At 39.2% G+C, this 26,594-nt stretch overlaps 1 protein-coding gene across 1 annotated transcript in view; it reads left to right on the top strand.

The window, feature by feature from the left end:
* Nucleotides 1-11,676, top strand: part of traf1 (TNF receptor-associated factor 1) — a 39,014-nt gene extending 27,338 nt beyond the window's left edge. Inside the window, exons 8-11 of the mRNA XM_043720282.1 lie at nucleotides 2,844-3,359; nucleotides 4,248-4,425; nucleotides 8,573-8,721; nucleotides 11,355-11,676. Of these exons, the coding sequence (XP_043576217.1) occupies nucleotides 2,844-3,359; nucleotides 4,248-4,425; nucleotides 8,573-8,721; nucleotides 11,355-11,573 (1,062 nt within the window). The 3' untranslated portion in view covers nucleotides 11,574-11,676. The remainder of the gene's footprint in view (nucleotides 1-2,843; nucleotides 3,360-4,247; nucleotides 4,426-8,572; nucleotides 8,722-11,354) is intronic.
* Nucleotides 11,677-26,594: the final 14,918 nt, after the last annotated feature.

The following is a 26,594-nucleotide window of genomic DNA, read 5'->3' as shown; positions in this document are numbered from 1 at the left end:
AAGCTTTAATTGGAATTATAGCATTTAATCTTCTTTTGTAAACTTTTTCCACTTCTTACAATCTGGAATTTCAGACTAAAAGAAAATTATTAACTTCAGGGGGTGGGGGGAAGAAAATGCCTAGACGTGCGTGCGCTGTGAAGATTGTGTTTTCTTAACCTGCTTAATTTTTATTTTAAGAAATCTTTTATACCTTTTAGTGTATCCCTGAAATGAATATTTTGGACAATGATTTGTGTGCAGATCTAAGTCGGGAACTGAGACCAATGTTTAAACATTTCTTAAAATTCAGATAACCTTTTATAGGATAAATTTAAATGAGAAATTTTGACTGCACTGTAACGATCTATAGACTGGGTAAAGAATCTGACTTAGTACTTGCAAAATTTTTGAACTTGAAAACAGAAGTATGAATTAATCTTAGTCACTGTTCAAAAGCCTGGTTTCCGTTTCCTTCCATTTTATGATATTTCAACAACATGAATTTTGTCAGATGTTTTACTTTAAATTTTATTTCTTCTTCGGGCTTTTATCTCTGAGATGAAAAATAAGTACTGGGGTTTTGACTCAGGAACAGTGATAGGATACGAAATCACAATGGTGTGTGGATTGGAAGGGAAGTTACAGTAGTAGTGTTCTCACATGTCTGCTGCCCTTGTCATTCTAGCTGACAGACATCAGATTTGAGAAGTGCCAATATTGGACCACTGGTGACTTACTGCAGTGTATGTTGAAACTGGTACACACTGCTGCCATTGGGTCTAGGTAGTGGAGGGTGTGAATGTTGAATGTCAAATGGGGCACCAGTCAAAGAAGGCGGCTTCATCTCTGAGGACTTTAACTATCTTGAATGTTTAGTGGAGTTGTTCACATTCAGGCAAGATAAAGTATTCCATCTCACTCCAGACTTGTCAAGTACATCAATAGACATAAGGGGGGAAGACCGTGAGTAACTCTGCAGAATTCCTAACCTCCTGATCTGATCTTGTCACTACAGTATGAATAAGGCTAATTCGGTTTCTTGTCAGTGGTAACCACAAGATGGGGGTGGTATTTGGAAACGATGCCATTGAACATCTGGGGTGATGACTAAAATCTCCTCCTTTTGTTGGCAATGACCATTGAATGACTGGAACTTATGTGGCACCAATGTTAATTGGCACTGATCAGCCTAAGCCTGGATGTGATCCAGATCTTGCTGCACATGGACATCAATTGCTTCAGTACCCAAGAAGTCTCAAATGGTGTTGCACATTGTGATCATTAACAACGATCCCCATTACTGATTTATGATGAAGGAAAGTCACTGATGAAACAACTGGAGATGGTTGAGCCTAGACTGAGGCACATCATGCAGTGATGTAATGGAACTGAGGAGACAACTGAGTAGTGTTACTATCACTAGACTATTAATCCAGAGACTCAGGTTATGTCCTGGGGGCCTGAGTTTGAATAGCACCATGGCAAATAGTGGAATTTCAATTCATTAAAAATTTTGAGTCTAATGGTGACCATGAAATAGTTTGTTGATTGTAAGGAAAGACCATTCTGATTCACTAATGCACTTTCAAGAAAGCACTGCCATCCTAACCTGGTCTGTGACTCCAGACCTACAAGAAATGTAGTTAACTGTTAACTACCCCTGGGTAATTATGGATGGGCAAAAAATGCTGTCTTAGTCAGTGACACCTATATCCTGTGAATGAATTTAAATAAAAAGATAATGTGAATTTAGGAAACTACCTGCAAGTTACACAGAAGCGTTGTTTAAACAAATGAACTCAATTTTTAAACTTCTTTTGTAAATTACACTGCTCTAGATGTGTGTAAGAGCATCTCTGAGCAAGTTGATTTAGAAAGTATCCCCATAAATTACATGTTTTTACACAACCTCTCTGGCTGTGGGGGGAAAGGGAAGATGGATGTGTGGCATATCATTCCCTCAATATTAGTTACAGCAGTTTTTAAAAATTAAAATTAGTTTTAGATTAGATTACTTAGTGTGGAAACAGGCACTTCAGCCCAACAAGTCCACACCGACCTGCCGAAGCGCAACCCACCCAGACCCATTCACCTACATTTACCCCTTTACCTAACACTACTGGCAATTTAGCATGGCCAATTCACCTAACCTGCACATTTTTGGATTGTGGGAGGAAACCGGAGCATCCGGAGGAAACCCACCCAGACACGGGGAGAATGTGCAAACTCCACACAGTCGCTTGAGGCGGGAACTGAACCTGGGTCTCTGGCGCTGTGAGGCAGCAGTGCTAACCACTGTGCCACCGTGCCGCCCACTTTTACTTTTAGTTTTCTCATTAAGTTTATTTTAATCTCTTGTCTGTTCCAATCTTCTGACTTCATTAACTGTAAAATGACAGTGTTTGTTTTGCTACTTCCTGCTTTACTGTATTTTGATTTTTCAATCTGGTTGATCAGCTTCTCTGTTGCATGTCCCATTCACATACACCATAGCCCCCTTTAAGTGAAAGACAAATTCAAACTGAGATGGGAAAAGAGGAAGATAACGTTATCCAAGATGGTGGCAAGCACTGAACCTTCACAACTGACAAGTCCATTTTTACTCTCTCTCGCTCTCTGTTCTCTCGCTCTCTCTGTGTTCTCTGGTTCTCTCTCTCTCTCTCTCTCTCTCTCTCTCTCTGTGTTCTCTCACTCACTCACTCTCAACTGGCCTTTTACTTTTTGCTCAGTATACACATTTTGGTTTTGAGATGATTTAATGCTCAGAGGTTTTATGCAAAATGTGAATTCTTGTGACTTTTTAAAAATATCTCCTTCAACTTGCAGTTTTCAGCTAAGCCCACTTTTTTTTTAAACTACAGGGTGGCAAAGAACGTCTCAAAGATCACGAGAACTCTTCAGTTGTTGCACATCTTGCCTCAGTATTTCAATTTGTCAATACTTTGAAAACTACCTTTCTGCAGAATTCCAGCATTGCTAATGGTTGCAGTGATCATTCATCAATGATTTCTCTCTCATCAATGATTGCTGAATTACAGTTCAAAATCCAGCAATTAGACAAGGATATGTCCTCCTCAGATTCTTTGGCCTCCTTGCACACCCAGGTTGCCATGGAATCTAATGGTGACTTAGAAACTGATCATTTTGAAGGACCTACCTGTTCTAGTGAGTTTTCAAACTTGCAGACAGTCAGTTATTCTGGTCAGACATTGTCAGAGTGTCGAAATAAAGTTGATGCTCTTGAACTGAAAATTCAGACATTTGAAAATATTGTGACTGTTTTGAACAGAGAAGTAGAAAAAACCCAAGCTACTATGGCTGCATTTGAGAGGCAAAACAAGATTGACCAGGATGCCATCAGAGCTTTGGAGCGAAAGGTAATGGAGTCTATTTGCCTGTGTTTATCTTGTATGCAAACAATAGTTAATCATTTTGCAAAAAACCACAAATCTAATGCACAACTAGATGGAATATTCATGAAAAGTTGCAACTTAGAATGTTCTTAATCTTTTGTTCTGTTAATAACCTGAAGTTAATGATGGTTTCAGGATGTTCTGTTCTAATCATGGGTACGGAAATACATCATGACTTGACCACACTTCCTTACCTTCAAATTTGTTTCTTGACCATACTCTGTACACAGGTACAGGTCACATGTAAGGAATTATGGTTGATGTACAAATTATTACAATGCAACTTTTGTAATGCTGAAAATTGTTTTGGATCCTCAAATACCTTTTTAAAATGTTTATTTAAAAATAAGCAATATAAAACATTGACTGTGCTGCTGGATATATGCATTGGCTGAACAGCTGCAGTGAGAACAAAACCCTCCCATAATTAAACTACAATTCCATAGCTCCAGACTGTAACATACACATGAAAGTGGAACTGTGAATGTTGCAGCTCAGATCCTTTTCTATCATGGGGCTGACCAGGAATTTGTCCCCTCTTACTGCATGCCATTGGAGTATACTGGAAAGATGTACAAGCTTATCCTCCAGCTGTTTAACACAGTTGCAAGCACATCTTCCTTGAACATCAAGTAGTGAGAGTGAGGGTTGAATCCACTGGCAGGGACACTACTGAATGTGCCACAAACTCCCTGTCTGAGCAGCAGGAGGCTCAACCATAACATCAGTAAAGAGCAACACACCAATCACAATTAAAAGTAATTCACTACAACAACAGTGTGAAGCTGTTTGTGAAAATATGATTTCAATAAAACTTTTTAAAATTTTGCTGAACACTTTTTTTATTTCTAGGTTTCCGATCAACAGCATCTCCTTACTTTGAAAGACGTGATCATCAATGAATTCCGTTTGCAAATACTTGCCTTGGAACAAACTTCTTATGAGGGAATATTGATGTGGAAAATTACTGATGTCAATAGAAAACGCCAGGAAGCCATTTCAGGCAAAGTAACAAACTTCTCCTCTCCAGGTACATACTTTACTCATAAGTCTCGCAGTATTTGAAGGTGAGGACATGTTTATTGCTTTCCCTTTTTAATTGGAATGTTCCTAGTTCTGAATCAGTGAAGGGATCAAATTTTTTTTCTCGGTCAACATTTATCAGTAGCCTTGTTTTCCCCAAGCTTCCTTTCCAACTATGCCTTCCTTGTATTACTGAGAATAGGCCTACTCTTCTGTTTTTCTCAATTCTAACATTTTGCTTTTCTACTTTGCATGACAGAAAGTGATAGCCAGTGATAATTTTATTGATTCCTTTTTTCCTTTCCAAGTGTATTAATTTATTGCTAATAAATATTTATTATTACTGATAACAACATACACAATGAAGCTGACAGCGGTGTTCTTTGAATTCATTCATGTTACTGACTGGGCTGGTACCTGTTATCCATCCCTAATTGTCCTTGAGCAGAGTAACTTGCTAGACCATATGAATGCACTTAAGAGTCAATACATTGCAATGGTGAAACTAAACTAAATTGCATTTTCAGTTCCAAACTTACTTTGAATCTTTAAATTCATTATATTATAACTAGTGTTCATGGTGTTACAAAAGCAACATTTTGTGGGTGCTGAGGATCTGAAATAAATACAAAAAATGCTCGAGAAACTCAGCGGGGCTGGCAACATGTGTGGAGAGAGATACTGAAATTAATATTGCTAGTCCGATATCACACTCTGCTTTGGACTGAAGAGAGTTGGAGATTTAATGGGTATTATACTGTTGAAAAAGAGGAGGGGTGGTCCAGAATGTGAAACAGAAAGGTTAGGGGGTTTGAGGAGATTAAATATTAAAAATGTCATAGAACAAATGGAGGTTGACGCTTGCTTGACAGGGCCATTAAAACAATAATCCTATATATACGGAAGCATATTTCTTGCATTTCCCCTCTTGACCTTTTCTCTTCCTCCCAGAACCACAGTATGGTCCACATGACCTGATGAGCAGCAGCAATGAAGAGCCCACAGGCATAACTTGCAATTATCAATTGTGAAATAAACCTGATTTGAGATTTAGATAAATTGAACCGACGTTACATCTCAATCCCAACCAGTTTAAAAACCGAAAGAACTGCAGATACTGTAAATCAGAAACAAAAACAGAAGTTGCTGGAAAAGCTCAGCAGATCTGAGGAAGGGTCACTGGACCCGAAATGTTAATTCTGATTTCTCTTCACAGATGCTACTAGACCTGCCCGAGCATTTCCAGCAACTTTTGTTTTTGTTTCTGAGCACGGCAGGTTTCATTTTGTCTTTACTTTCCAACACCAGCTTCCGTATATATAGGATTATTGTTTTACTGCAGACATGTAAGAATCCAAACAAGGCAAAAGCTTCATTCTACTTTTTTGCATACAGGTTCAAAGAGACTCTTCAACAAATACATTAAGGACAAAAGGGTAACCAGGAAGACAATACCGCCCCTCAAAGATCAGCAAGGCATCCTTTGTGTGCAGTTGCAGGAGATGGCGAAATACTGAATGAGTATTTTGCATCAGTGTTTAGTGTGGAAAAGGACATGGAAGATATAGAATTTAGGGAAATAGATGGTGACATCTTGAGAAAGCTCCATATTATAGAGGAGAACCTGCTGGATGTCTTGAAATGCATAAAAGTGGATAAATCCCCAGGATCTGATCGGGTCTACCCTCTGTGGGAAACTAGGGAAGTGATTGCTGAGATATTTGTATCATCGATAGTCACCGGTGAGGTGCCGGAAGACTGAAATTTGGCTAACATGGTGCCACTGTTTAAGAAAGATGGTAAGGACAAGCCAGGGAACTATAGACTGGTGAGACGGATGTTAGTGGTGGCCAAGTTGTTGGAAGGAATCCTGAGGGACAGGATGTACATGTATTTGGAAAGGCAAGTACTGATCAGGGATAGTCACCATGGCTTTGTGCGTGGGAAATCATGTCTCTCAAACTTGATTTGAGTTTTTTGAAAAAGTAACAAAGAGGAATGATGTGGGCAGAGTGGTAGACATGATCTATATTGACTTCAGTAAGGCGTTTGACAAGTTTCCCCATGGGAGACTGGTTAGCAAGGTTAGACCTCACAGGATACAAAGAGAACTAGCTATTTGGATACAGAACTTGCTCAAAAGTAGAAGACAGAGGGTGGTGGTAGAAGGTTGTTTCAGACTGGAGGCCTGTGACCAGTGGAGTGCCACAAGGATCGGTGCTGGGTCCACTACTTTTCGTCATCTATATAAATGATTTGGTTGTGAGCATGAGAGGTATAGTTCGTAAGTTTGTAGATGACACCAAAAGTGAGGTGCGGTGGACAGTGAAGAAGGCTACCTCTGATTGCAACGGGACCTTGATCAGATGGGCCAATGGGCTGAGGAGTGGCAGATGAAGTTTAATTTAGATAAATGTGAGGTGCTGCATTTTGGGAAAGCAAATCTTAGCAGGACTTACACACTTAATGGTAAGGTCCTAGAGACTGTTACTGAACAAAAAGACCTTGGAGTGCAGGTTCATTACTCCTTAAAAGTGGAGTCTCAAGTAAATAGGCTAGTGAAGAAGGTGTTTGGTATGCTTTCCTTTATTGGTCAGGGTATTGAGTACAGGAGTTGGAAGGACATGTTGCGGCTGTATAGGACATTGGTAAGGCCACTTTTGGAATATTGTGTGTAGTTCTGGTCTCCTTCCTATCGGAAGGATGTTGTGAAACTTGAAAGGGTTCAGAAAAGATTTACAAGGATGTTGCCAGGGTTGAAAGATTTGAGTTATAGGGAGAGGTTGAATAGGTTGGGGCTGTTTTCCCTGGAGCATTGGAGGCTGAGCAGTGACCTTTATAGAGGTTTATAAAATCATGAGGGGCATGGATAGGGTAAGTAGACAAGGTCTTTTCCTTGGGGTGGGGGAGTCCAGAACTAGAGGGCATAGGTTTAGGGTGAGAGGGGAAAGACAAAAGAGACCTGAGGGGCAACTTTTTCACAGAGGGTGGTATGTGTATGGAATGAGCTGCCAGAGGAAGTGTTGGAGGCTGGTACAATTACAACATTTAAAAGGCATCTGAATGGGTATATGAATAGGAAGGGTTTGGAGGGATATGGGCTGTGTGCTGGCAGATGGGACTAGATTGGGTTGGAATATCTGGTTGGCATAGACAAGTTGGGCTGATGTTGTACATCTTTATGACTCATGACTGAAGGTTTCTTTACATTTATTTACACACATTTTTTTGCAGTACACCATTTGTCATATGACCATAGTTCATGATAATTACATTTTCAGTTTCTTATTAGAAGGTACCAGTTAAGATGAATGTGTTCCATTGCAAGCTTAATCCAACTCCTGCTGTGCCCATTTTCAATGAGCATTCTCCTTGACAATGCAAACAGTTTCCCATTTTACAGCAATTATCTCTTGGTTAATGAGTTTCCATTTTTACATATAAGCACGGTTATCTCTCTTTGTGTGGCTAAATTACTTCTGTCACCTCTATAGGTGCAGTTCTGAATTAAACTTGCATTCAGTATATTTTGTTTTAACCCTTAAAGCATCAACCAACAGTCACCCAACAACAATCTCCTAGCCTGCTGTATACTTTGTCCTTTTTTTTCATCTCTGCAATTTCTCTACCTAATTTACTTCTCTACCTAATTAGCACTGAAAATTACCCTCTGCCATTTCTGACACCTCCTCCATCATGTTGCCTTTCTTTCCCCAGTAGCACTTCATGGGGTGCATATTCTTCACAACACCCTGCACCACTCCTCTATCACTATAACACTCATCTCCTTTCACCACCAGAACCCCCACCTCCTCTCTCGCTCTGTTGTCTCTCGCGCTCTCTCTCTCTCTCGCGCTCGCTCTGTTGTCTCTCGCGCTCCTCTCTCTCTCGCGCTCTCTCTCTCTCTCTCGCTCTCTCTCTCTCTCTCGCTCTCTCTCTCTCTCTCTCTCTTCGCTCTCTCTCTCTCTCGCGCTCGCTCTCTCTTGCGCTCTCTCTCTCTCTCTCTCGCTCTCTCTCCGGTCTCTGTTTCTTTCTTTTTCTATAGATGTTGCGAGATTGATTGATTGAGATCCTCAGCAACTTTTGTTTTTTATTTTGGCAATTCCATGTATTTCGCAACAAGATTTTAATATTGTTTTTTTTTTTCTCCCCAGCATTCTACACCAGCAAATATGGGTATAAAGTGTGTTTAAGAATTTATTTAAATGGAGATGGATCAGGCCGAGGAACACACATCTCTTTGTTCTTTGTTGTAATGAGGGGTGAATATGATGCTTTGCTTCATTGGCCATTTAAACAAAAGGTATGTGGAATATTCAAATGAAATGTTAATACTTTATGATCCGTGTTCACACTCACCTGTATAAATTAGCAGAATTTACAGAATGAGCATAATTACTACACCAAATGGATTGTAATGGTTCAAGGTGCATCTGACCACCACCTGTAATGTTAAGCTTAAAATGATCTCTCCAAACCAGATCATTCAGTATTAATTGGACAAGGTGATAAGCAGTTGAGGAAAAATAAATGAAAAATTGTTTTGAATGCAATGATCTTGCCTTGACTTAGGAACAGGCTATTTGCAGCAACACCTGGATTTGTTTGTGACAGACAAGCACAGAGGACTGTTTGGGAAAGTACTCAGGAATGGCAATACAGCACATGATATCAGATTCAGAATAGTAGTAATTTGAGGACATTTCCCAGCTCAGGACTGGGGTTTATAAAATCAGCCTTGTGGACTTACACCATTGCACTGAGGTTTGCGGTAGAAATAGAGAGCTCTAAATGCCAGCTTTCACCCAAGAGTCCCCAACAGGCAGGAGACTTGCTTGTGGAAAATCTCTGAAGTAGTTTTAAGATAATAGATTTGCTCCTTAGTTTGCTTATCTCAAGATTAAGCTAATAAATTTATTTTATATCAACACACACGTATATTCTTATATTCATTTTGATCAGACCTTCAAAGAACCTGTTAAGCACTTTCAGTTCAGTTAAGGATAGAGAATAAATGCTGGCGTCTCCATATTGGCTAAAAGAATTTTTAATAAGGACAGTATTTAAGTATGCAGATAGGGGTCCTGCTTCCTTCCTGTTTGTGCCCCCATTAAGTCTGTGGTGGATGGCCTCCTGCTCCATTGTCATTTGAGGTCATGAAGTGGGCAATCAGTGCCTACCTAAGGGCCTCATCCCACTGGCACATACTGACCCAATGCTGAGAACAGGATAAACAAATCTCATCGGTGGTTCCTAGGGCTGGGTCCCTTAGTCAAAGGCAATCGGTGCCTGATTGGGGGACCTGGCATCATAAAATGTGCTTCTGATGCCCCTACAGCCCCTTCCTGCCATCACTTACCTGTGACCTGGGATGCAGCGCTGATTCTAGGCCTCAGCAGAGCAACATACCAGAATAGGTCTCCCCTATGACGTTAGCATTCAATATAGCTGTGGGCTTCTGGCTAGGATCTGTAACTGAATGGGATTTCCATTCTGAAGGCAGGTGCACTGCTGGTCTGGCAAGTGCCTGAATGTGGCAGGCATTCCTGAACAGCAGCAATTTGAAGAAACCCCGTCATTTCCAAGACAATGCGCAATGTTTGACATTGATTGTTCTGAGTTTTTGTAATTTGTTTGTTTTTATTGTCTGGAAGAGTGATGTTTTTCCTTACCCTTTTGTCAGATATTTCAAAATGTGGAATTATAGAACTACTTATCACAATAATTGTGTGGTTAGTTTCCATTACATTCAATGGTGTGGAGATATTATCCATTCACATTTCTAAATCCAGAGTGGACTTCCTCAGGCCATTGAACATTTGATTTGCCATTGGAAATAGAAACCTATTGGTGATAATAGCCAATGTTCAATTGCTATTTGCAATCTTCCCATCTCAGACATTTTGAGATACATATCAAGATTATACCAATACTGTTTTAGTATATGGTTGTGTTTTTGGGATCCTCCGTTTAATGTAATTATGGAAAAGGTAATTGTAGTAGTCCTTGTGTCTCTGCTTGTTTTATTTATTCATGGGATGTGGGCGTCACTGAATGGGCTAGCAATTTATTACCTATCCCTAATTGCCCAGAGGGCTATGAAAGTCAACTACATTGCTATGAGTCTGGAGTCATGTGTAGGCCAGACCAGGTAAGGATGGTAGTGTCCTTCCTTCCAGGCCATTAATGAACCAGATATGTTATTTCCCAATTTAATCAGCAATGGTTTCATGATCATCATCAGACTTTCTTAATTCCAGAATTTTTTTAAAAATCCAAATTCCACCACCTTCCTTGGCAGGATTTAAACCTGCATGCCCAGAACATTATTAAATCCAGAAACTCAGGTAACCTCACAATGATACCACTAGGCCATCAGCTCTCCTTGTCTCTGCTATTATCATGTTCCTATAGGAGACAAATAATAAAGATTACCTTCAGTAAATACATTACATCACAAGAACTGTTCAATTACAAATTAATTGAGAAATTCCTAAAAGGTGTAAAATTTTTTTTAAGTTTCTTGGTGATTAGTGTTGCAATAACTGAAATTACTAAAATTTGATGGCTCTTTTTTTTTAAACTTCCAAGCAGTATTTGTAATTTTGTTCAAGCTTATTCTTCTAAGTATTTGTTTGTACTGGCAATGCAGTTATTCATATTTTGTATATAGTAAAATATTTATCATTTTTATTCTTTGAGAACTGGACTTTGAAACATTTAATCGTTATGCAGAATGATCTTATCAAAGTACTGGGTGTTCAGCTATGTGTCACCCATAATTCTCCATTCAACTTGATTTAAAATGATTTCTAAAGCTATCCCAAATCCAGTGCTCAGTTCAGCAAGCTGTGTTTTACTAGATTTGTTGCTGATAATACAAAGATGTCCAAAAGTGATGAATTTTTAAAAAAATAATTTGTTTCCTCTCCTAAGGTCACCTTCATGCTTCTGGACCAGAACAACAGGGAACATTTAATAGATGCCTTTCGTCCAGATGTTAGTTCTTCCTCATTTCAAAGACCAGTAAAGGAGATGAATATTGCAAGTGGCTGTCCAATGTTTATCCCACTGGCCAAACTTGACGCTCCCAAACAGACCTATGTGAAGGATGACACCTTATTCGTTAAATGTATCATAGACGCTGCTACGTAATTAGGAGGAGGGCTGGAACTCTGCAAAAAAAAAAGGAAATCACAATATTTCTACATTGCTTTGTGTTCCTAGAAAATGAGATACCCATTCTGTACTTAGAAAATAGTAGCAACTACAGCAAAATATCCCTTTGTTTAAATGGCGTTGTAATCTCTCCTCCTTTTATAAGTGACTTGTGGTCAATAGAAATGTAAATATTTCTTTCAACTCTAGAGATCAGAAATCAAAATAATTGGATTTCCGAATTGTGCATCTGTAACTGTGCGTTTTCAGCAATGCTAAATAGGGAACACTTTATGACACACATTCTTGCTTTTGTGTGCTTGAAAATAAAAACCATTAGAATCCCTACAGTGTAGAAGCAGGCCATTCAGCCCATCTGAAGATCATCTCACCTAGACTTACCCTATCTCTGTAACCCTACATTTCCCATGGTCAATCCACCCAACTTGCACATCTTTGGACTGTGGGAGACATCCAGAACATCTGGAGGAAACCCACGCAGACTCTGAGAGAATGTGCAAGCTCCATACAGACACTCGCCTGAGGGTGGAATCAAACCCAGGTCCCGGTGTTATGAGGCAATAGTGCTAACCACTGAGGGACTGTGCCGCTCCAAAATTAGCATCTAAAAGGCATTCATTACTTTGTCCTCTGGTATCGCTGATTAGCTGTTTTGTGCTATTTTAATTTATCCATCAGTGAATCTGTATTCTCCACCACTATGCTGGGTTTATGTTTATTGATCAGGATTACTAGCATAAATTTAGAGAAAAGATAAAGGATCTAAAAATGGTTACGGAAAGAACAATTGAAAGAAATGTCAACTTATTGCAGAAAGGAAATGAAGAAAAATTCAAAATGAATGGCAGTTAAAGAAAATATTTATCTAGTTAACTTGTAATGATACTTTCATTGCCACCCATTAATGTAACTAATGTTCATTAATCTGTGGACATTGTTTGATGACTTTTTTTTTGTTGCTTTTCACACAAAAGATACTGTCAATTTCAGTTAAACAGACATTCTAGAATCTTTCAATAAGTTGGTATTGATGTAGTTTTGCTTGCTGAGCTGGAAGGTTCATTTCCAGATGTTTCACTAACCCAGAGAAACCCAAATGTATAAATAGAAAGCAGAAATCATCAACAGTGCTTCGTTCAAAGGCCCACTGAAGATGTTACCTAGTAGGGTGACGAAACGTCTGGAAACGAACCTTCCAGCTCAGCGAGCAAAACTACATTCAGAGGGCCTAAGCTACAAATCTTCTCAAAACTCACTAAAATTGGTATGGGCTTTCATGAACACAAGTTTACAGTATAGCACATAATTTCTAATTTAGTTTCCTAGTTAAGGGAAATTTTTAAGTAAATGTAGAAAGTAAGATCATAAAGGTTCAAAGAACGAAGAGATAGGAACAAAAATGGTATCTGATGCCTCAAGCCTACTCTGCCTCTCACTAAGACCATGGCTGATCTTCTAACTTCATTCTACTTTTCTGTCCTATCTCCATTCCTCTCATGGACCTGAAGAGAGTTATCAACCTCTGTCTTGAAAATACTTCACCATCAAGCATGTATTGCCCTCTGAGAATTCCATTGTCTTTGGAATGAAGAAATGTTTCCTTTCCTCTGTCTGAAATGCCAAGACCATAATCCTTTATCAATGACTCCTCAGATTTCTTTAGACTTCTCAGTCAGGGAAATAGCCTCTCAGTTTTCAAGTTTTCCAAGAATTTTGGTCACCTTTCAATCTTAAGTCCACAAAATGTAGGACCTTTCTGCTAAACTTCTCCTCCTAGGGCAACTCTCTTGTCTCAGGAGTTAATCTAGTGATCTTTGTTGCAACGTCTTCGCATGAATAAGATGGTTCCATTTCGAGATCAGTGTTAACTTAAAATGTTAATTGCTATTGCATAATATGCAGAAATCATACATATTAGGAAGTACTTATTTAAAGCTAGTCTTTCCAAGCGAAAATTATTGAATGGGTCTCTTCCGTTTAAATGAGTTAGGTTCTTTTGAATGTTTGAAGATGATCCAGTTTTTTAGTTGTTTTTCCTTTGCTCTCATTTCTCCTACTTTTGCACCTCTCTCAATCTGGTACCATTTTCCCAATTTATTTTATCCTTTTACTTTTTATATAACACTAGTATTAATTATGAATCAACTGATGTACATTTTTAATATACAGGATACTAATTGAAAGGGAGTAATTTCAGAAACTTGATCAACAGAGTGATCACAGTTTGGAACATTTTCACTGCTCTCATTTGCTGTGTTAAATGTTGATAATGTTTGACGAGTAATTGTGGCAACAGAGCTTAAGATTTATGATTTTAGGAATTTTTTTTGTGTAGGTGTAATTTTCTTATTGTATTTATTTAACATTTATTGAGGCTGTCTTTTGCCTCTTGATATATCTTTTGACTGCATTTATGCTATATGTTTAGCTTTTATAGAGATTAAAATATGCTTAAATTAGAACAAATTTTCAGTAGTGTAATGAACTTGCAATTCTGTAGTGTCTTGTTAAATGTTGGTTCGGAACAGCATTTAAATGAGATTTGTTACAGAAAGTACAGGTGAACAAACCAATTCTACCTGCAGAACAGGACTCCATTATTATTGACTATCTTTTTAGTGTATTCCAAGTAAGCAAACAAAATAGTATAAGTGACTTAATTAACAGCACTGTGAAAAAGAAATGAGCACTAGGGCAGACTAGAAAATCTAAAAATATCAAAAGATCTAATTTATTCTTGAACCATTAATTCAATTCAGATTGAGTCTTTACATTTTTGTTTTGTCCTGGCTGCCGCTACCTCCACGAGGTGCAGGATGGGCAATGTACTGAATCTAAATGTGTAGTTTACATAGAAACAGGAGTTGGCCATTTAGCTCTGCTAGTCTATTCTACCATCCGTTTAAGATTCTACATGATCTGTACCTCCACTCCAATTATCAGTCTGATTGTGTGACAAAATACACAGCATATTATAAGCCTACATTTCTTTGCATTTCAAGCACTGCAGCAAGAAACCATCAAATCAAGTCAGATAGCTAGTCTTCAATATTGTTGCACATGTAGTTTCTATAAAACATAGCACCTTGAGATTCAGTATAGCAAACAGCGGTAACTATATATATATATAGTTTGTGAGAAGATTTGTAGCTCGGGTACTGGTTGTTGTGGTTCTGTTCACCGAGCTGGGAATTTGTGTTGCGGACGTTTCGTCCCCTGTCTAGGTGACATCCTCAGTGCTTGGGAGCCTCCTGTGAAGCAGTTCTGTGATGTTTCCTCCGGCATTTTAGTGATTTTGAATCTGCCACTTCCGGTTGTCAGTTCCAGCTGTCCGCTGCAGTGGCCGGTATATTGGGTCCAGGTCGATGTGCTTATTGATTTGAATCTTCCTGTTTGTCCTATGTAGTGTTTTGTGCAGTCCTTGCATTGGATTTTGTACACTACATTGGTTTTGCGCCCCCCCCCCCCATGCAAGGACTGCACAAAGCACCACATAGGACAAACAGGAAGACAGCTAACGATCCGCATCCATGAACACCCAACTAGCCATGAAACGACATGACCAGCTATCCTTAGTAGCCACACATTCAGATGACGAGCAACATGAGTTCGACTGGGACAACACTACTATTATAGGACCAGCCAAACAGAGAACAGCCAGGGAATTTCTAGAGGCATGGCACTCATCCACAGATTCAATCAATAAGCACATCGACTTGGACCCAATATACCGGCCACTGCAGCGGACAGCTGGAACTGATAACCGGAAGCGGCAGATACAAATCACTATAAATGCCGGAGGAAACATCACAGGAGGCTCCGAAGCTTCACAGGAGGCTCCGAAGCACTGAGGATGTCACCTAGACAGGGGATGAAACGTCTGCAACACAAATTCCCAGCTCGGCGAACAGAACCACAACATATATATAATGCTTGCTATCTAACCGCCAGAATAAAACCAATGGTACCTCCTTGATGTTTAGCTTCTGCATGAATGAGTTACATCTTATTGTGTATTCTTTCTGGACATGACTAACTCCTTACTTAATTTTTAATACTTTTAGTTTTAAATTAAATTTTTAGTTTAATTAGGAACTGGAGAATATTGAAATAGCCTAACAAAAATTGTGAAGAAATTGATGAGACATTAGATGCAAAAGTGTTATCTATGATCGATTAAATGCAAAATAGAGATATTTATGCACAGAAACAGACCCTTCAGTTCAACTCGTCCATACCAACCAGATATCCTAAATTGATTTAATCCCATTTGCCAGCTTTTGGCCCATACCCCTCTTAAACCCTTCCTATTCATGTACTCCTCCAGATACCTTTTAAATGTTTTTGTACCAGCCTTCACCATTTGCATCTCATTCCATAAATGTACCACCCTCTGCATGAAAAATTTGCCCATTAGGTCACTTTTTAAATTCTTCCCCTGTCACATTAAATCTATGCCCTCTAGTTTTGGACTCCACACCCTGAGGAAAAGACCTTCTCTATTTATCCTATTCATGCGCACCATTATTTTAGAAACCTCTACAAGGTCATCCCTTAGCCTCTGATGCTTCCAGGGAAAATACCCCCAGTTTATTCAAACCATCCTTAAGTCTTTTCTGAATGCTTCCAAGTTTCACAACTTCTTTCCTGTAATAGGGAGACCAGAATTGCATGCTGTGTTCCAATAGTGACCTAACCAATGTCCTGTACTAACCCTATCGTCCCCAACAGTAGAATCCAATCCCTCTACACCTCCATCCGCCATGACCAGGGCCTCTAAGCCCTCCATTTTTCCCTCTCCCGACGTCCCCAACAGTAGAATGCCCTCCAACGCATCTCATCCACATCCTGCACCTCCGCCCTCAGACCCCACCCCTCCAACCGTAACAAGGACAGAACGCCCCTGGTGCTCACCTTCCACCCTACCAACCTTCGCATAAACCAAATCATCCGCTGACATTTCCGCCACCTCCAAAAGGACCCCACCTCAGCAAGGCGGCCTTTGTGTGGAGCCACAGAAAATGGGGAGATACTAAATGAATATTTTGCACAGTATTTACTGTGGAAAAGGAGATGGAAGATATAGACTGTAGGGAAATAGATGGTGACATCTTGCAAAATGTCCATATTACAGAGGAGGTAAAAACAATGACTGCAGATGCTGGAAACCAGATTCTGGAGTAGAGTGGTGCTGGAAAAGCACAGCAGTTCATGCAGCATCCGAGGAGCAGGAAATTGACATTTCGGGCAAAAGCCCTTCATCAGGAATACAGGCAGAGTTCTATCGGCCTTTTCGGCCTATCTTCTTTTCCACCTATCCACTCCACCCTCCTCTCTGACCTATCACCTTCATCCCCATCCCTATTCAACTATTGTACTCTATGCTACTTTCTCCCCATCCCCACCCCCTCCTCTCATTTATCTCTTCACCCTTCAGGCACTCTGCCTGTATTCCTGATGAAGGGCTTTTGCCCGAAACGTCGATTTTACTGTTCCTCGGATACTGCCTGAACTGCTGTGCTTTTCCAGCACCACTCTACTCCAGAATATTACAGAGGAGGAAGTTCTGGATGTCTTGAAATGGGTAAAGGTGGATAAATCCCCAGGACCTGATCAGGTGTACACAGCACCACTAATCCAGAATCAGGTTTCCAGCATCAGCAGTCATTGTTTTTACCTTGTTTTTACCCAGCCACATGACCTCCCAACTCCTATACTCAAAGCACTGACCAATTAAGACAAACATCCCAAATGCCATATTCACTATCCTATCTACCTGTGACACCACTTTCAAGGAACTATGAACCTGCACTGTAAAGTCTCTTTGTTCAGCAACATTCCCCATGTCCTTATCATTAAGTGTTCAAATCTTGATCTTTGAAAACAAAATGTTTGCCACTGGCCCCCTCCTTTCATATATTAAGTTATGACTTTGCACAACACTACTTGCTGGTTTTCTAATTAAATTCTAGAATTAATTTATACAGATCATTTGCATGGACCAATATTTATATGGAAGTTGTAATGCAAGAAACTTTGAGTGCACTGATGCTTGAGATATAATTCGGTGACTTAGCTGATGTTGAGATGCTTGCTTTCACCACTCCACAGAAATTGCATTAGAAATTTAGAAGATTATTTACTTGGAGCCATTTAAGTCATTCTAGGTGCATTTCATCGATGGGCAGCGTGAAATTGTTTTTTTATTAAGATATCTAATATTTTGGTTATAGAAGTAGTTGCTCCCTGAATCCTCAGTGGATTTAGAGTCTGTTCAACTCTTTCCTTAAAGAGGTAAGCCCATTGAATATTTTTAGGTAGAAATAGACAGAATTATTGATTAGCAAGGGTGTCAGAGTAACTTGGTATGTGTGCATCTTTAGACATTTGCACAAATGAATGTGCCCCAGTACCTCACTCTCAAACTTCACCTTTATATGGTTTAGAATGTAAAAGTGTCACAAACATAAGTATGTACTAACTAACTACAGGAACTTTTCATAACCAACTCCACATTATAATATAGAACCTGTCCTGAGTATATCTACACCATATGTTGGCCAAAATGATTAAAGCCTTGGGTTGCATACAAGTTGAGAAATCAGACTTTACTGATGAAGCCAGGTATCCAATCACTCCTTTGTTAACAACTTTGTACTGTGTACCCTTGTGAAGACTGACATCTGTCTTGAGTATCTGGGTTCTTTTATGATTAAATTTCTGTAGTTAGTTAACACCTTTTATTGACAATGAATACAAGTTAAACATTTTTGCAGTTATACTTGGAGGGACCTCTAGTGCGTATTTAAGGAATTGCATGCTATTTCCTCAAATGTTTTAACTGTCGCAAAAATACAAACTTTTTTAGTGAGTTTGAACATTAGATTATATATTTCTTTTAAACAAGTAATTTTTTTTTTACTGTGAATCTCGGCTATGTAAATTTGGGTGCAAATACTTAACATTGAAACCCAGTTCATTTTATGCTAATAAAATAACTTTGAATTTCCACTTGACTCTTGAAGAGTGTCATTTCATTTTCTACAGATCAGAACTGCATTTTATAATATTTCAAAGTTGCATGTGAAAGTCATAGCACTAATGAATATAAAAGAACAAAACTAAATTTCATAGTGTCGTACAGCATGGAAAAGACCCTTTAGTCCAATCAGTCCACGCTGACCATAATCCCAAACTAAACTAGTCCCACGTTCTTGCGTTTGGCCCCCATCCCTTCAAATATTTCTTATTAGTGTATTAATCTAAATGTCCTTTACATATTGTAACTGTACCCACATCCACCATTCCTTTGGAAGTTCATTCCATACACAAATGACATTGTTTAAAAACAATTGCCCCTCATGCCTTTTTAAAATCTTTTCTTCTTTCATCTTAAAAATATGTTCTCTAGTCTTGAAATACACCTACCTTAGATGAATTGCAGGTGTCTTTTCTCTATACCCCTCATGATTTTATAAGCCTCTAAAAGGTTCCCCTTCAATTTCCTATGTTCTAATGAAAAAAAAGTGTCTCAGCCTCTCCTTATAACTCAAACTGTCCATTCCTGGTAAATCTCTTCCGAATGCTCTCCAGCTTAATAATGTCCTTCCTAAACAAGGGATAACCGGGATGGGACACAGTACTCACCAACTCTACAACCTCAATGTAACGTCCCAACCCCTATACTCAAATGTACAAGCAATGAAACCAAGTGTACTGAATGCCTTCTTAACGCATACCCTATCTATATGTGATGCAAGCTTCAATTGATTATGTACATGAACCCCTAGGTCTTCTGTTCTACAACACTACAACTTAATGACTCTCCACATAAACACAGTGGCTACAAGAGCAGATCATAGGCTAGGAATATGGCAGTGAGTAACTCACCTCCTGACTCCCCAAAGTCTGTTCATCACTTAGAAGGCACAAGTCAGGAGTGTGATGGAGTACTCCCCACTTGCCTGGATGAGTGCAGCCCTAACAACACAGAAGAAGCTTGACACCATCCAGGACAAAGCAGCCTTCTTGATTGGCACCACATCTACAAGCAGCATTCCCTCCACATTCCGTAGCAGCAGTATGTACTATTTACAAGATGCACTGCAGAAATTCACCAGACAGCATCTTCCAAACCCATGACCACTTCCATCTAGAAGGACAAGGGCAGCAAATATATGGGAACACTCAAGTTTCCCCTCCAAGCCACTTTTACCATCCTGACTTTGAAATATATCCCCATTCCTTCACTGCCGCTGCATCAACACTGGAATTCCTTCTGTAATGGGATTGTCGGTTAACCCATAGCAGGTGGACTGCAGCAGTTAAAGAGAAGTGCTCACCCCCGCCTTCTCAAGAGGAACTAGGGATAAGCAATAAATGCTAGCCAGCCAGCAACACCCACATTCCACAAAATGAATAATTAGAAATAAACTACCCAGGGTTCTACTTTCAGTTGTACAAGTCCTGCCCTTGTTTGTTTTACCAAAATGCAATATATCACATTATCCAAATAAACCCCATCTGCCAATCTTCAGCCCATTGACTCAATTGATCACTATCTTTTTAATTTTCGATAATGTTCACTGTCCACTATAGCAAAAATTTTGGTGTCATCCACAAATTTACTAACCATATCTTCTGTATTCTCACCCTTAATCATTTATACAAATGACTAACAAAAGTGGACCCAATACCGAACACAGTGGAATACTGCTGCTCACTGACCTCCAGTCTGAAAATCAATCATCCTCCCTCACTCTTGTCTCCTGCCGTTAAGCCAATTTTGTATCCAATTGGCAAGTTCACCCTGAATCCTGTGAAATCTAATTTTACTAATCAGTCTACCATTCAGAACCTTGTCAAAGGCTTTACTGAAGTCTAAGTAAGCAATGTCTACTGCTCTGCCTGACACTATAGCAATTATCCAATTTATTACCATTTCTGATATATATTTGCATTGTTATACCACTTGCATTGAGAAACCTTGATGAACTCTAAAATTAATCATATTGGACATCAATATTCCTTCAAATGTACACTTTTACTACAGATAAATAGCAGTGTAAAACTCAGCAGGATTTGTGCTGTTCATTTCATTTTGAATTTCTAATGTTAACAAATATCTTAACACCGTCTGGAATAGATATATATTTGTCATAACGGTATGAAATATTGTCCATGTATCTTTAAATTTGATCAACTATTTTAATATCTGGTACTTTCATGAATGGAAACAATTTTGTAAAAGGACCAAAACTGACTTTAAACATCCGCAGGGGTCATCAGACCCACAACGGCTAGCCACATTTCATAAAACTAAAGTGCATTAGATCAAAGACCGTCTGAGCTGAAGAAATTAACACGTTTCTGAAGGGTAATGAAATCAGTTAATCAGACCACATAGGGAGTAAGAAAACTTCCCCATCTCCTATTAGATTTATACCATCGATATGTTGATATGTTGGAGATGAAACGTCACCTGCTGGAAACTATAACCTCAGCAGACAGAGAATCTAGAAACAGCTGCTATTTCAAGGAGTCTTTCAGAAGACCAAACATTGTTGAAATAAGTAATGCAGAACAGGGTGGCACGATGGCTCAGTGGTTAGCCCTGTTGCCTCACAGCACTATGGACCCGGGTTCAATTCCAGCCTTGGAGGTTGCACATTCTCCCTGGGTCTGCATGGATTTCCTCCCACAATCCAAAGATTAGGTGAATTGGCCATGCTAAATTGCCCATAGTGTTCGTGGATGTGTTAGTTTGGGGTAAATGTAGACTAATAGGGTAGGGAATAGGGTTTGGTTGGGATACTCTTCAGAGGGTTGGTGTGGACTTGTTGGGCCAAAGGGCCTGTTTCCACATTGTAGGGATTCGAGAACTAAATATGAGCCAGGAAGTCTGTTTCTCCCTCCCCAGGAACACAGGTTTGATAATTTGGCAGCATTGACTTGAAAGAAGCATCAAAGAATTTAAGAGATGACTGCAATATTTGCTACTGCTGACAACATCTAAGAAACCGACTAACCGACTGTGGTCTCAGGTAAAATCTTTGAGGAATGAGGAGCAGAAGTCGGTAATTCAGTCCCTTAAGCCTGCTCTGCCATTTGATACAATGATGGCTGGTCTCATTTCAGCCTCAACTCCACTTTCTTGCTCGTTCTAAATAACCCTTTAACTCATTATTAATTAGATATTGTCTATCTCCTCCTTAAATTTACTCAGTGTCCCAGAATCCACTGTGCTCCTGGATAGGGAATTCCACACATTCACAATTCTTTGAGAGAAGTAATCTCTCCTCATCTCTGTTTTAAATCTGCTACACTTTATCCTAAAACAATAATCTCCCATTGTAGATTGCCCCAGATAGAGTCATAGAGATGTACAGCACAGAAACAGACCCTTCGGTCCAACCTGTCCATGCCGACCAGATATCCCAACCCAATCTAGTCCCACCTGCCGCAGCCAGCCCATATCCCTCCAAACCCTTCTTATTCATATACCCTCCAAATGCCTCTTAAATGTTGCAATTGTACTAGCCTCCACCACATCCTCTGGCAGCTCATTCCATACATGCACCATCATCTGCAAGTACCACCCTCTGCGTAAAAAAGTTGCTCCTTAGGTCTCTTTTATATCTTTCCCCTCTCACCCTATGTCTACTTTGTCAGTGCCCTTTTGTATCTCAATTAGTTTTCCTCTCCTTCTAAACTGAAGACAGTATAGGCTTAGACTATTCAATCTCTATCCATAAGGTGCACCCTCATCGCTGGAATCAATCTAGTGAATCTCCTCTGAGCTGCTTCCAATACAACTACATCCCGCCTCAAGTAAGGGGACCAAATTTTATGCAAACTCCAGGTCCTGTCTCACAAATGCCTCATACAGTTACAGCAACATGTACCTGTTTTTATACTCTACAACAAATGCCAAAATTCCATTTCCCTTCTTTATCGCCTACTGTTTCTGCATATTAGCTTTCTGCAATTCACGCACAAGGACAGCCAGATCCCTCTGCAATGAAGAACTCTGGAGTTTCTCTTCAACCAGATAATAAGTTGGCTTTCTATCCCTCTGACCAAATGGATAACCTCACACTTAACCATGCTAAACTTCATCTGTCAAATTTTGGCCAATTCACCTATCATTGGGTCAAATGGCCTGTTTCCACACTGTAGGGATTCTATGATTCTATCTATATCCAAATATATTAAGGGATATGGGAAACAACATTATATGGAGTTAGCCACAGATCAGCCATGATCTAGTTGAATAGTGGAACAGGCTCAAGGGACTTAATGGCTTAGTCTTGTTCCTAAGTTCCATATCTTTGTAAATTTCCTATTTCTTCATTGTAACTTACTTTCTGTAGTGATTGGTCCCATAGCCAGATGGATCTCATTAAAAATAAGATTCTTGTTTGGGGTTTTAACCTGGGACAATCAGGAAGCCCTGGCTGGCAGATACAAAACAGGAAATTCAGAAAGTCTCCTTAGTCCAGAGACTGGCTTTGAGCTGGCTGGTCACAGCCCATGTACTGTGCACATGTAAAGTAAGGGTGATTTGGTGACAGGGCACTGGTCTCTGTGCAGTTATTTCAATTTCCCATTTATTTTAGTGTCATATGCAAATCTGACTATAGTACTTTCTATCCCTGCATCCAAATCATTAACATAGAGCATATATAATTGTGGCACACTAGTTACATTTTGGCAATGAGAAAAAGACCATTCTATCCTGATTCAGCTTTCTGTTGATTAGCTAATCCTCTATCCAAGTTAACATATTACCCCTAAAACATCAAGATTCTAAATTGTAGATTACTTTATCTTCCTCTGTACTATCCCCTTTTAACTTGTGTATGTGACGGTCCAAGTGATTCCTGAAAGGTTTGATGTCAAATCTTTAATATTTTCCTTAGGGTTAGTAGGCAATACATTTGGGTCTTTCTTTAAAAAAATCTTGTGGTTGGTTCTTTCTTACTTACAGTAAGAATAGTTAATCACATTTTTAATTGGAGAGAGCTATACCTTGTACTACAAAGAACTTACACTTTTATGGCCAACTGAGGAGGTTAAAAAGTGGAAAGTCAGCCTAATACTTCTCATCTGGTTGAAACAATTTACTAACTTTGTGAATAAAATTTGACTGATTTTAAATAATTTCCAATATAAATTAAGGCTTGCAGTAAATCATTTATTTTTCTTCATTTTTGTTCATATTCTGTCTCCATCCTATTACTAACTCACATAATTTATTTTGTACTTGCCACATTAATAGTAAACTGGGTTGCAAGGTGATATAAATGAGTTTAGGTGTGTAATTGTGTAAGTGTTTATTAGCAAGCGAACAGCTAAACAGAGGCCAGATACTTCACAAAGGGGAAATAAAAATCAGAAAGAATGAATTTACAGTGAAAGACCTTTCTGTCATTTGTACTTCCCATGGTTTGCATTGGTGCAACCATCCAACCTATTTAGATTATACTCACCAGGAAAAATAATACACTTGGTGATTTAATTGAAATTGCTCAAGGCACATAGGCATAGCCTGAGGAGGTCACAAAGAGAACATCTGCTTGAAATTCTAGGATTACCGTACATGCCCCTCCCAACTCTTTATCAATAGCTGCATATCTAAAAACAGGGAGTAACATGAATTGAAACTCAGCAATGTTTCAAGTAGTGATTCAATGAAACATCACAATGAGGTTCCGGTGTCTTGTATTTAGTAGGATTCTATCAAACAATCCAAATCATTAGCAGTTTTTCTCTTGTGGCTAGGGTTTCAGCTTGATGCAACGTGGATAAAAATACTAAACATAGAACATGGTACTTTGCACATCAACCCTGAATTTTCTGGTAATTTATTTACTACTGCGTTCACTGTTATGAATGTTCTATGGAAATCTGATTTGAGTTGAAGACCTTCACATTTTCAGGGCTGCTTGACTTTGGTAGCAGAAGGCATCCTACAAGATGATTTATTGGGATGCCTCTCAAAGGTCAGATTTTATAGATTTTGTTTGACTGTGCTTTAATTCTGCAATAGGACTTTGTAGTGGCTAACACCAGTCCAAACGCAACTAAGAGCAAATCAAAACAATGAAAGAATGTAATACATTTTCACCACAATAAATAAGTCAAAATTTAATATATTGAATGATCCAAAGAGCTGGGACACTGAAATGATTTATATTTGATTTGTTCTCAGACACTCACATCACAACTTGCATCCAATAACAGTGACATTAGCAGGGAGGGCTATCAACTAACCACAATTAAACAGTTTCACTGTAAAACAGAAGAAATTAGAATTTTGAAGCGAATGTGTACAAGGTATATTAATAGATTTGGAATCATAGTTAAGTAACCTAATTCAGATCCTTGTTTCATTTTTAAATATTTCTTCTACCCTTGTACAGCTCACAGTGGGGAAACTTAATTGTAATCAGCATATTTGTCTCTTTAATTGCATAAAACAAACTAAGGACAATATATTTTTGCTGAGGTTGAAAGTGCATATCTTAAGCTACAACAAAAAGATTTTATAAACACAGTCAAAGTTTGTAGGTTTTCCCATGGGCTCTTCCTTCATTCCGATTCTGGCAATAGGTGCCCATCAGAAGGTTTACCATGAATTCACTCCATGTCCTTTACTCCATGTGATACGTTTTGAGTGTAACTCAAGTGCAAATAGTTATTTGTACAATGGTAGAGTCCAAATGAACTGTTTTATTTGACAATATTGCTTGACACAATGTATTTTTAAAATGCAAATTACATTTAAAACTAGTTCTTAATTACAGTGAGTGAAAGCAAATATAAACTTAGATTAAAGATTTTAGAAACACTGGCAGTATCAAGCAGTAAAAGATCCAAATTTCTTATTCGCTTATTGATAAACCAGTTATTCTGTAAACAGAAAAAAAGGTATTTGACTACAATTTAAGAACTTTGGCTGTGCCATAACATAACATATCCAAAGTTGGAATAGGTGTTACCTCTCCGCTGATATTCTGCTCAAAGTGAGCGTAGAAGGCATTGAGACGATCTGGGAGGGATGTGTCATCGTCTGCTATCTTGCACTGTCTCTTTTTAGAACATGTGATGTCATTCAGTCCTTGCCATAGTCACCGGTGTCTGTCTGGGTCTCTAGTTTGGATCGGTATTGGTCCTTGGCTATCTTAATGGCTCTACAAAGGTCATTACTTGGATTCCTTATATTTGTGTGGGTCTCCTGATCTAAAGGCGTCGTGCCTGGTTTTTAGCAGGTTCTGTATGTCCTGATTCATCCAGGGTTTTTTGTTGGGGAACACCCGGATTGACTTCCTCAGTATGCAGTCCTCCACACACTTGCTGGTAAAGTCTGTAACGGTCATGGCATACTCATCCAAGGTACCTGTGGACTGTTTTGAACATAGCCCAGTCAGCCGATTCCAGACAGCATCGGAGTTGATCCTCTGCTTCCTCTGACCAGCACTGGACCTGTATCCGCGAGGGGGATCAGCCCCCGACTGTAATCACTGTATACCCATGACTATGTTGCCAAATACCAGACTAATGCCATTTACAAGTTCACTGATGACACCACTGTAGTCGGTCGAATCTCAGATAGCGATGAAACAGACAGGAAGTTGAAGAATTGGAAAAATGGTACACTCAGAACAACCTAGCACTCAATGCCGGCAAAATCAAGGAACTCATTATTGACTTTTGGTGGGATGTTACTCATGCCCCCCTATACATTAACAGCACAGAGGTGGAACGAGTGGAGAGTGTCAAGCTCCTGGGAGTGGTCATCCATAACAAGCTTTCTTGGACTCTTCATGTGGACGCACTGGTTACAAAGTCCCAACAAAGACTCTTCTTCCTCAGGCAGCTGAGGAAATTTGGCATGATGGCGAATACCCTTGCCAACTTTAATAGGTGTGTCATCGAGAGCATCCTTTCTGGATGTATCACTACCTGGTATGGCAACTGTACCATTCAAGATCA

Source organism: Chiloscyllium plagiosum, chromosome 30, assembly GCF_004010195.1.
Source record: "Chiloscyllium plagiosum isolate BGI_BamShark_2017 chromosome 30, ASM401019v2, whole genome shotgun sequence".
Lineage (NCBI taxonomy): Eukaryota > Metazoa > Chordata > Chondrichthyes > Orectolobiformes > Hemiscylliidae > Chiloscyllium > Chiloscyllium plagiosum.
This window is presented reverse-complemented; position numbering and strand designations above follow the sequence as displayed.